The sequence below is a fragment of the Dysidea avara genome, chromosome 2 (assembly GCF_963678975.1).
Source record: "Dysidea avara chromosome 2, odDysAvar1.4, whole genome shotgun sequence".
In the NCBI taxonomy this organism is placed as follows: Eukaryota; Metazoa; Porifera; class Demospongiae; order Dictyoceratida; family Dysideidae; genus Dysidea; species Dysidea avara.
The window spans coordinates 46,792,308-46,805,109 of record NC_089273.1 but is presented as its reverse complement, the minus strand read 5'-3'; the positions used below and the strand labels follow the sequence as shown (position 1 = coordinate 46,805,109).

General features: G+C 35.5%; 1 protein-coding gene across 1 annotated transcript; it reads left to right on the top strand.

Annotated features, from left to right (window-relative positions):
* The first annotated feature begins 5,406 nt into the window (after positions 1-5,406).
* On the top strand, positions 5,407-8,670 carry LOC136248160 (E3 SUMO-protein ligase ZBED1-like). The gene is made up of 3 exons (XM_066039975.1): positions 5,407-5,489; positions 7,423-8,392; positions 8,581-8,670. Exons 1-3 carry the CDS (start codon positions 5,407-5,409, stop codon positions 8,668-8,670), a joined length of 1,143 nt encoding a protein of 380 aa, XP_065896047.1.
* The last annotated feature ends 4,132 nt before the right edge of the window (positions 8,671-12,802 follow it).

Sequence of the window (12,802 nt, the reverse complement as noted above, 5' to 3'; positions counted from 1 at the left end):
TGATGGGATGTTATACTGTGTGTAATGACTTGAATATTCAGCTTGTAATTGAAAACTAACTGCTTCTATCGTGTGCAGCATTGTGTTGTGCCAATACATTATGTAATGAAATAATTTTTGCCTTTTATTACATGTATTTTGTACATTATTCCATGTGATGATTTTTACAATCTTGATATGATTGTTACAATCTGGATATTCAGAACGTAAGTACTAGTTTACTACTGTACTTAAAGTTGTATGTACAATTTTGTGTGGCAATGTTTGTTTTTGCATTTTAAGTGAAATATTCATACATATGTAGCTTGTTTTTATTTTCTTTCCTGATGGGTTGTTATGCTGTGTGTAATGACTTCCACAAATTGAACATTCAGGTTGTAATTAAAAACTAGCTACTTCTATTGCGTGCAGCATTGTGTTGTGTACAATACAATAAAAAATTATTTGCCTTTTATTACATGTATTTTGTACATTATTCCATGTGATGATTTTTACAATCTTGATATGATTGTTACAATCTGCGACATTCAGTGGGTAAGTACTAGTTTACTACTGTACTTAAGGTTGTATGTACAATTTTGTGTGACAATGTGTACTTTTGCGTCTTTAAATGAAATATTCATACATATGTAGCTTGTTTTTATTTTCTTTCCTGATGGGTTGTTATGCTGTGTGTGACGACTTCCACAAATTGAATATTTAGTTTGTAATTGAAAACGAACTACTTCTATTGTGTGCAGCATTGTGTTGTGCACAATAAAATATGTTATGAAATAATCTTTGCTTTTTATTACATGTATTTTGTACATTATTCCATGTGATGATTACTGCAACCTTGATATGATTGTTACAATCTGGACTTTCAGAACGTAAGTACTAGTTTACTACTGTACTTAAACTTGTATGTACAATTTTGTGTGACAATGTGTGTTTTTGCATCTTTAAATGTACTATTCATATGTATGTAGCTTGTTTTTATTTTCTTTCCTGATGGGTTGTTATGCTGTGTGTGATGACTTCACAAATTGAATATTTAGTTTGTAATTGAAAACGAACTACTTCTATTGTGTGCAGCATTGTGTTGTGCACAATGCAATATGTTATGAAATAATCTTTTCCTTTTATTACATGTGATGATTTTTACAATCTGGATATGATTTTTACAATCTGGACATTCAGCCTGTAAGTACTAGTTTACTACTGTACTTAAAGTTGTATGTATAATTTTGTGAGGCAATGTGTGTTTTTGCATTTTAAGTGAAATATTCATACAAATGAAGCTTGTTTTTATTTTCTTTCCTGATGGGTTGTTATACTGTGTGTAATGACTTGAATATTCAGCTTGTAATTGAAAACTAACTGCTTCTATTGTGTGCAGCATTGTGTTGTGCACAATACATTACGTAATGGAATAATTTTTGTCTTTTATTACATGTATTTGTACATTATTCCATGTGATGATTGTTACAATCTGGATATTCAGACCATAAGTACTAGTTTACTACTGTACTTAAAGTTGTATGTACAATTTTGTGTGGCAATGTTTGTTTTTGCATTTTAAGTGAAATATTCATACATATGTAGCTTGTTTTTATTTTCTTTCCTGATGGGTTGTTATGCTGTGTGTAATGACTTCCACAAATTGAACATTCAGGTTGTAATTAAAAACTAGCTACTTCTATTGCGTGCAGCATTGTGTTGTGTACAATACAATAAAAAATTATTTGCCTTTTATTACATGTATTTGTTCATTATTCCATGTGATGATTGTTACAATCTGGACATTCAGTGGGTAAGTACTAGTTTACTACTGTACTTAAGGTTGTATGTACAATTTTGTGTGACAATGTGTGGTTTTGCATCTTTATTATGAAATATTCATACATATGTAGCTTGCTTTTATTTTATTTCCTGATGGGATGTTATAATGTGTGTAATGACTTGAATATTCAGCTTGTAATTGAAAACTAACTGCTTAAATTGTGTGCAGCATTGTGTTGTGCACAATACATTATGTAATGAAATAATTTTTGTCTTTTATTACATGTATTTGTACATTATTCCATGTGATGATTGTTACAATCTGGATATTCAGACCATAAGTACTAGTTTACTACTGTACTTAAAGTTGTATGTACAATTTTGTGTGGCAATGTTTGTTTTTGCATTTTAAGTGAAATATTCATACATATGTAGCTTGTTTTTATTTTCTTTCCTGATGGGTTGTTATGCTGTGTGTAATGACTTCCACAAATTGAACATTCAGGTTGTAATTAAAAACTAGCTACTTCTATTGTGTGCAGCATTGTGTTGTGTACAATACAATAAAAAATTATTTGCCTTTTATTACATGTATTTGTTCATTATTCCATGTGATGATTGTTACAATCTGGACATTCAGTGGGTAAGTACTAGTTTACTACTGTACTTAAGGTTGTATGTACAATTTTGTGTGACAATGTGTGCTTTTGCATCTTTAAATGAAATATTCATATGTATGTAGCTTGTTTTTGTTTTTTTCCTGATGGGTTGTTATGCTGTGTGTGATGACTTCCGCAAATTTAATATTTAGTTTGTAATTGAAAACGAACTACTTCTATTGTGTGCAGCATTGTGTTGTGTACAATACAATAAAAAATTATTTGCCTTTTATTACATATATTTTGTACATTATTCCATGTGATGATTTTTACAATCTTGATATGATTGTTACAATCTGCGACATTCAGTGGGTAAGTACTAGTTTACTACTGTACTTAAGGTTGTATGTACAATTTTGTGTGACAATGTGTGCTTTTGCATCTTTAAATGAAATATTCATACATATGTAGCTTGTTTTTTTTTCTGTTGTTATGCTGTGTGTGATGACTTCCACAAATTGAATATTTAGTTTGTAATTGAAAACGAACTACTTCTATTGTGTGCAGCATTGTGTTGTGTACAATACAATAAAAAATTATTTGCCTTTTATTACATATATTTTGTACATTATTCCATGTGATGATTTTTACAATCTTGATATGATTGTTACAATCTGCGACATTCAGTGGGTAAGTACTAGTTTACTACTGTACTTAAGGTTGTATGTACAATTTTGTGTGACAATGTGTGCTTTTGCATCTTTAAATGAAATATTCATACATATGTAGCTTGTTTTTTTTTCTGTTGTTATGCTGTGTGTGATGACTTCCACAAATTGAATATTTAGTTTGTAATTGAAAACGAACTACTTCTATTGTGTGCAGCATTGTGTTGTGCACAATAAAATATGTTATGAAATAATCTTTGCCTTTTATTACATGTATTTTGTACATTATTCTATGTGATGATTTTTACAATCTTGATATGATTTTTACAATCTGGATATTCAGAACGTAAGTACTAGTTTACTACTGTACTTAAAGTTGTATGTATAATTTTGTATGACAATGTGTGTTTTTGCATCTTTAAATGAAATATTCATACGTATGCAGCTTGTTTTTATTTTCTTTCCTCATGGGTTGTTATGCTGTGTGTGATGATTTCCACAAATTGAATATTTAGTTTGTAATTGAAAACGAACTACTTCTATTGTGTGCAGCATTGTGTTGTGCACAATAAAATATGTTATGAAATAATCTTTGCCTTTTATTACATGTGATGATTTTTACAATCTGGACATGATTTTTACAATCTGGATATTCAGGTTGTAAGTACTAGTTTACTACTGTACTTTAAGTTGTATGTATAATTTTGTGTGGCAATGTGTGTTTTTGCATTTTAAGTGAAATATTCATACATACATACTTGTTTTTATTTTCTTTCCTGATGGGATGATATACTGTGTGTAATGACTTGAATATTCAGCTTGTAATTGAAAACTAACTGCTTCTATTGTGTGCAGCATTGTGTTGTGCACAATACATTATGTAATGGAATAATTTTTGTCTTTTATTACATGTATTTGTACATTATTCCATGTGATGATTGTTACAATCTGGATATTCAGACCGTAAGTACTAGTTTACTACTGTACTTAAAGTTGTATGTACAATTTTGTGTGGCAATGTTTGTTTTTGCATTTTAAGTGAAATATTCATACATATGTAGCTTGTTTTTATTTTCTTTCCTGATGGGTTGTTATGCTGTGTGTAATGACTTCCACAAATTGAACATTCAGGTTGTAATTAAAAACTAGCTACTTCTATGGTGTGCAGCATTGCATTGTGTACAATACAATAAAAAATTATTTGCCTTTTATTACATGTATTTTGTACATTATTCCATGTGATGATTTTTACAATCTTGATATGATTGTTACAATCTGGACATTCAGACGGTAAGTACTAGTTTACTACTGTACTTGCTAAGCAGTGTGTTTACAGATTTTTTTCGTAACATTGTATGTGTACCTACCTATATACCTGTCTACCTATGTTAATCCATATGTACCCATGACCCATGTGAACAAAATCATTAAATGTGACTGGGTTTTGGAAAAATGATCCAAATCGCACATTAAAAGTTTTGAGATAAAACAGTTTTAAAGAATTCAAGTCAGCAGAACTTGCCAAGGATAGCAAGCATGTATATGAAATTTACACAAGAGTTGCATCAATCTATTTTCTTTCAGACCACTTCCAATACTTGTAGCTGCTTGCAGAGTTTCCTGCCAAATAAGATAGAAAATCTGAGCAGTTGGATGAGCGAACACTGGAAAAAAACACATCTGTGCCTGCAGTGTTTATATAGTGCATATTAAGTAAGTACGTATCACATTCACTTATATACTTGCTCTAGAGTAAATGTGCCATTTACTTCACATTTGTTTTTGAGTGTAGGAGATGATAAACAAGATTTGCATCACATGTGGCCTGTAGTTGTGCAATTACACATGCATGGACAGATGTAGGATAGATGCTATGAACCGAAAGTGCATGTATAAGACATATGTAGCATACACATGACAAATTTCACTTATAATCTACGTGATTCGATAATTAATTTTGATTTGAAAATAAAACATGAAAATAATTATAAAACTTCATCAACAGTTTTTTTTTTAACTTTTAGTTCAAATGAGTTTGACACTAACTGAAAAGTTCACAAGGCTCTGGTTTTCTGATTCTCCAACATAGCTCTGCTTCTTGTGCTACAACCTCTATTTTGTTGTTACGAGACTTTCCACATCCTGTAATTTTCTACAACGCCACTACAGTGTGTATTTAATCTTATTTTCTGGTGGATGATTACATGTCTAATCTCTATCGGTGCACTAGCTTCCACCAGAATCTTGCCCAATTAATTTATCAGTTGCTCTTAGTACTCCTTCATACTATCACATCTGATGAATCCTGCAAAATACAATAGACAAGAAGTGGCAAGCCGTATGCTAGTCAGAGAGTGATCTTGCTGTCATCCTGCATGATGGCCTTAAGAATCTCCACCGTGAAGAGAGACTTCTTGTTGATGGGCCTGGCTAGTAAACGCATAAGGCCACTCAGCATAAGGTTGTGGCAGTTGGTGATGGTATACCGGCAACTGAATAGGTCTAAGACACACAATTAGCAGCCTCTTCTACTGCTGATTTGGATGACTCTGTCTCACATAAATGTTGCAGGTATAAAGCCAGCTGAACTTTATTTGCAGGAAAAGTGGTTCATTGGTGGGAAGCTTCTTATGATGTCCATCATTTAAATGCCCTTATATTCTTCTTTGCAGTACTTGTACCGTATGACTAATTCTGGCTGTGCCTCTGCCAAACTCTGCAGCTTAGGGTCTTGTAGGTCCTTAACTACATCCCAGTGGCCCATTGCAAATACATCTAGGAGATAATGTTTTTGAATTTAACACAGGTATGAGTCATAATGCACGTTCCTATTGGTACAAAATTCAAATGTTCGTATTCCTTAGACTGGTACAATACTGTCAATTCTCCCCAGTATTACGATTGGTATATAAAAGTAACACTGTCTATACTCCCCAGTGCAAATAACCCCAGTATTCCGACTGGCACAATTAAAACAGTCAATACTCCCAGTACTCAGACTGGTACAAATAGCACAGGCAGTACTCCCTAGTTATCCGACTGGCGCAATTAGCATATTCAATGCTTGCCAGTACTCAGACTGGTACAAATAACACTGCCAATCAGCATTGAAACCGGGTCACTACTGCTGACCCAGATGACCCGCTGACCTGGATAGAAATCTGGGTCAGACCTGGATGTGACCTGAATTAATTAAAAGTGAGGCGTGCGCCAAGAGCTACATTTTGAGTTCCGACTAGCGCGTTAAGCACAAGGGTGTCTATATTTAACAATGTTAGTCAGTGGGCATGACACCACATAAGTTTGCAATGAGCAGATACATTTTGTGCAAGTGAGTGTGGCTTTGCACATATCTAACACACCATAATTTTAAAAATATGACACATTCCCAATATGTGACCCGGTCTGCGAAAAGGGCTCTTATAGCCTTTCCAATTGCATATATATGGTAACCCATAACTTGACTGGTGAATATGGTACAAGCCTACAATTTGGTCACTCAACAACCCTAACCTGGTAGTAGCTGTGGGTGTAATTACATGGTGATAGCTTTAGTAGATTAGGAGTTATGATTAGCCAAACATGGTTAATTGGAAAGGCTATAAGAGCCCTTTTTGCAGACCGGGTCACATATAAAAGGGCATGGCTCACAAAAGAAGTTGGACTTGACCGTATCTTGTACACCAACAATTGATTGGTGGGCATGGCTCCACATAAGCCAGGAAGCAGCTATGAGCATGGTTTCGTGTATACCTGTAGACTTTAATATCACTGATAAATGAGCGTGGCTGCATGTATGGCTGTAGGCAGTCATCCGATAAGTGGGCGTAGCTCACAAAAGAAGAGGGGTTGCACCAGGACTTGACTAGGACGCATTTATACACTTCCGTACCGTTCAACTAATTAATTTACTTCACACGTGATCCAATCAGGATCAGACCCGGACAAAATGTGACCCGACCCGGTTTCAATGCTGCTGTCAATATATACTCCACAGTACTCAGACTGGTACAAATATCACTGCCAATATTCCCCAGTACATAGACTGGTACAAATAACAGTCAATACTCCTTAGACCTCAGTACTCCAACTGGCACAATTAACACTGCCAATGTTCCCCAGAACTCAGAGTGGTACAAAATTATTAGACCATTCTAGGATATGGTATATAATTAAGGGCTTAATCTTCTTGTTTTTATACCACTGAAAAGATAGCTATAACATTTCAGTCTGGTTTTAACAGGCGCACACCCATAACAGGCTGTAGGCTGTTGTGGGTATGCAGCTTGTTATTGTTCGAAAAACATGTGTGTTTGCATGTATTTAAATATGTTTGCTTATATGACCTTCCTCATCCACATTTGTGGTGTGTGATACGAATCGATATATCGCAGTATTGCAATATTCTCACTGTATTGCGATAAACAGCTGTATCGAATTAACGCATGCGCGACTGAAGTTATTAAAACTGGTGGACCATTCGGGCCACGATGTCATGAGTCACAGTCTGATGAGCTTATCAAGCGATATAAGTGTCACCCATCTTCAAGCAGCAAAATCTGGAAGTATTTTGGTTTCCTTACCGATGATAACGGCCAGGTGATTCTTACACCGAACAAAGCCATTTGTGAACTGTGTGACGAGCCCGTGAAGTGCTTGAATAATACTACCAACTTACTTACACATCTGAAACGGCATCATTTCATTCAACATGAAGAAATTATATCTGAGATAAGAAAGGAAGACAGCGAATCAGTGGGAAATTCAAGCACAACTTCAATCGGGATGCAGCAAAGCCTAATGGAAATGATATTAAGAAAGGAAGCGTACAAGAGGGACAGTGCAAGGTATGCGGCGTGTCAGAGTGCACTGGTTTTCTTTATTTGTGATGATTTACAGCCCATTAGTGTAGTTGATAGCCCTGCTTTTCATCAACTTTTACACACACTTGATCCCAAATTTCTACCTTACAGTCGGTGTCAATTTTCTAGAGTAATTATGCCACAAAAGTATGAAGAAGTGAGGCACACTGTTAAACAGGCACTTGATGGGGTAGAATATCTTTCACTGACAACAGACCTATGGACTGGTTGTCACATCTGTGAGTACATGTCACTATCTGTTCACTTTGTAAGCAGTGACTGGGACATGGGTCATTATTGTTTGCAAACACACAAAGTTGCTTCTTCTCATACTGCACTAAACCTTGCTAACGAACTCCGCAACTCCATGGAGGAATGGGAGATCACTGACAAGGTTGTGATGGTGACAACAGATAATGGCCAAAATATTAGGAACGCTACCACTGAAGAACAGGAATTATCCCATTTGGTTGCATTGGTCATGCATTGCAACTTAGAATTGGTAAGGCATTCCAAATTTCTACTGTATCCCGTATCTTGAGAAGAGTGAGAAAACTTGTGGAGCATTTTCATAAGTCTACATTGGCTACCAACTGTTTGCGGGAGAAGCTAGACTTATCTCAGCATGTGCTAGTAACGGAGTGTAAAACCCATTGGAGTTTGACTTACCACATGCTTGAATGTGTTCAGAAACAGCAGGCTGCTATCTGTGCTGTACTTGCTGAAACAAGGACAGAAGTATTCTCTCATTACTGCTGGAAAATGAGGAGTGGGGTTTAATCAAGGATTTGCTTGGTATTTTAAAGCCGTTTTGTGATAGTACAACGATTATGAGTGGTTCAAGGTACCCAATGTTTTCACCGATGGCGCCGTTATTACACAAATTACTTGAGGTTACTCTTAAAGATGTAGACGACGATAGCTATTTGTTGAAACGCATTAAAAAATCTATATCAAATGATTTACAAAGTAGATATGATTCAGATGATATTAAAAAGCACCTGAGAATAGCTGCATTTCTTTATCCAAGATTCAAGGATCTCAGTCCGATTGTTCCAGCTTTAGAACATGGACACGTCTACGAAAATGCAAAGGCAGAGCTACTGTCACTTGCTGAAGGTGTGTCAGATGACGAACCAGCGGAACCAAATCCAGAACCACCTAGGAGGAAGAAAAGTAAACTTTTAGATTTTTTTTTAGATGTCTACCAAAGTGAATCAAAAAGAAAAAACAATAAATTGGAAAGAGTCACTGCAGAAGTTAGTAGATACAAAAGTGAAGCAACTATTCACATTGACGAAAAACCACTCTTATGGTGGAAAGCATGAAAATTTCAGTATCCCTTACTGTCTGTCTTAGCTAAAAGATACTTTTGTATTCCAGCAACGAGTGTCCGCTCTGAAGAAATCTTTTCTGTCGCTGGGAATATCTTGAATGAAAAACGAAACAGATTACTTCCTCAAAACCTAGATAACCTTGTGTTTTTACATGAAACTTTATGCTAACTTTGAGCTGTTAAGCTAAACATTATCATTAGCTTTAAAGGTGTACATCAATTATATGTGCATTTATTGTGTTACAATAATGTGTATCTTCATTTTTTAACTACTTCATCTGGTTTTTGTACTTCTTGTAAGTTGTAAACTCACTCGATCACTTAATTTCCTATGAAAAGCAGAAAACTCATACATTAGTTAATAATTACCAACACATACGACACAGTATTTACTGAATATACACTTGAGCCAACACTACATGACTTTATGTAGAAACTATCAGTATTGTGTTTTATTGGTATCGTATCGCAACTACAAAGCACTCAGATACAGATACAGAAATTTAGGCGTATCGCACACCACTAATCCACATGAACAAAATGTTTCATACTTAAAGCATCCTGTATGTGTGAAATAAAAGCTATGTGTATTGGGTAGTACTAAAAGCCGGAATGGAATGGAACGGAACGGGGCACGCACCAAGTTAATAAATTGTTTTGCAGATTGTACACCATTTCTTACTATCCAGAATTGTGCTAAAAATTTGCTTTCTTCTAGTCGTAGGCATGCTAGAAGCCGCTCGCTCGAAGTTTCTATTTAATGCCCACTGCAAGAATTAATTTTGTTATTACCTACGCTGAAAAACTATCATCTAACCTGCTAAACTATTATTTTAAGTACTGTAAGCATATAATTCACAGCCACTAACATACGCTGTAGTTAACTCTTGTAAGTTATTGCCAATGCTAGCCGACTTCAGAAAACCATCCTCACCATTACTAAAGGCTTGGACACGATTATAACATGAAAATACTACAGTATTTTACCTTTTAGAATTATAAGGAAGTAATTCTACATCAGGATTAAACAGAATTTGATGGATTGATAAGAACACAACATGCCACGTGGCGGGCATTAAATAGAAACTTTGATAGCGCGATTTCTAGAATGCTTGTAAGTAGAAGGAAACGAACTCTAGCACAATTCTAGTCATAGCGTAGCAGTTGAAACCGGCGCAAAATCCGTCCAAAACGATTTTTCTACTTGACGTGTGCCCCAATTGGTTCCGTTCCGTTCCATTCCATTCCGGCTTTTAGCACTACCCATGTGTATTAACCTTCCTGGTAGATTTTTTTTTTGAGGTGGTTTATTCATTCTAGCTATTGGTGAAGCAAGTTTCTGAAGACATTATGAATGCCTTTTCCAATAAAATATATTGGCATATGTGGATTGCTAACCTAATGCACTATAATATCCCACTCCATCTTTTCTTCAGAACTGGTTATGTAGTAAGTTGGGAGGCCTCAATGAGCTTGACATTTGTGTTCTCCTTCATTTGTAAGTGATAGGGGTCTGGGAATTAATTTTGAGCATATTGATGGGGTAAAAGAATTGGGAATTATTCTTGGATTTTGATGCGATTTAAGAGCATAATTGGCATAATTATGTGATTTCGCGTAAGTTGAGATTGAGATACTCTAATAGAGCAGTCAGCTACTGTATTAGAACAGTCAGCGGAATAATCTTTACTCTATTGCAACAGTGACTAAGCATTTTAGCTGGTAAAAGCTAACTTTCCTGTCTAATTACTATGCCAAGATCCTTCTAAACATTATAAATTGCAAAAGTCGAACATTTTTTTTTCTAAAATTTGGGAATAATTTTGAGAATAATAAGTACATTTGGGGAATAATGCGAGCATAATGATAACTTTTTTCGAGAAATTTGGAATAGAATAATGATAAAAAATTTGAGCATAATTCCCTGAGGCCTAGTAAATGATCTTAGTGGAAGAAGGATCCGTGGAGAGCTCAAATTTGACTTTTGAATTCCACTTGTTTTCTTACTCTATTTTATTATCCTGTGTTAAGCCCACCCACTTCCCCAAACCTCAACCCCTATTACTACCAACTGTGGTATTATTACCCACACGGACACAGTTGCCTTCCATATTATTTTTTTGTATATTACAAACTTATGCACCCACACAGTGAAACTAATACTTGCTGCAAATTTTGTTAGCACAATTGTAGGCACTGTAAATTTACTAAACATTGATTCTTAATGGTTACTGTATCTACTAATGAAGTTTTGTCAAATTCTATCAATGTATGAGTGTTTTTACCATTAAAATGCATAAATAATACACTGTATATATATATTATATTGTTTTACTTTATAAATATGATCTACAAGCTAGCTATTCATCTGGTAAGTAATAGAAAGTTACACTGTGTCTTTATCATACATGTATTTAGTTTTATCCTGTGAGTGATTATTAGAATTCTTTAATTGTTAACCATATTATCGTTGGTAGAATCTTTGGCTTAACAACCATAATAATTACAGTAGTACTCTTGGAAGCACATTGATAAAAGTGTGATGATATCAGAGTATAATTGTGACCGAATTTGACAAAACAACGCTTCCACACACATCCAATTTTCTGACTTTAACCAACTGTGACTTGACTACTCAGTATGTCACTGACCAAACATTTTCACACAATTCTTCCATAGCATTGTAAAAAACCAGGTCAAATGTTTTAATTAATGGCATGTGCCTACATTGAGTTATGGTGCTTCAAAGTCATAAAAGTGGATCTGTGTGGGAGCTTTGTTTTGTCAAATTCAGTCACAATTATAGTTAGTAATTACGTGGCTAACTGATCTTTGTAACATGATTATAAGTTGTATGTGTGATTGATTACTTTTGATTATTATTCAATATCGAGTGAGTTGTCACTGCTTTGCATCGGTGCCGAAACCCGGGACATGGCAACTGGTAGACAAGAAATTGTTCTATCAGAACCCCTCCAAGATGCTGACGCTAATCCTGGTTTAGGCGTTTTGAAGTGTGTGGTGCAGGAAATGGTTGGCATGATGGAAAACAGCTGCGCTGTCTACCAACGCTGTTGAAGGGACAAGCATGGGCAGCATGTGAAGCCCTAGTAGATGACCAGATGGATACTTATGCTCGCATGAAGGCTGCTCTCTTATCCAAGCTAAGCCCCAAAACGGATGAACATTGCCTGAGTGCTAGAGAAAGGCTGGCAAGCAGATGACTACGTGAAGGGAGTGAAAGCGTAGATGAGCTAGCATGAGATTTAGAGAGACTGCTGGACCAAGCTCCACCAGGACTCCAAGGTGACCTCAAAGACAAGGAGCTAAAATATCACTTGATGAATGTGCTACCAGAGAAAGTATCATTTCAACGGAAAGTTCTGCCAGCTGAGGGATACATCAAAACAATCACCAAAGCCACTGAACTATACCAGCGTGCAGAGTCCAGATATTCACTTGCGCAGATCAGGCAACCTACTACGATCCAAGATGATAGACTGAACAAGCTGGAAGAAGCAGTGCTACAGGTTTCTCAACAACTAACAGCATTGTCAATACCCAGCCGTCGACCTG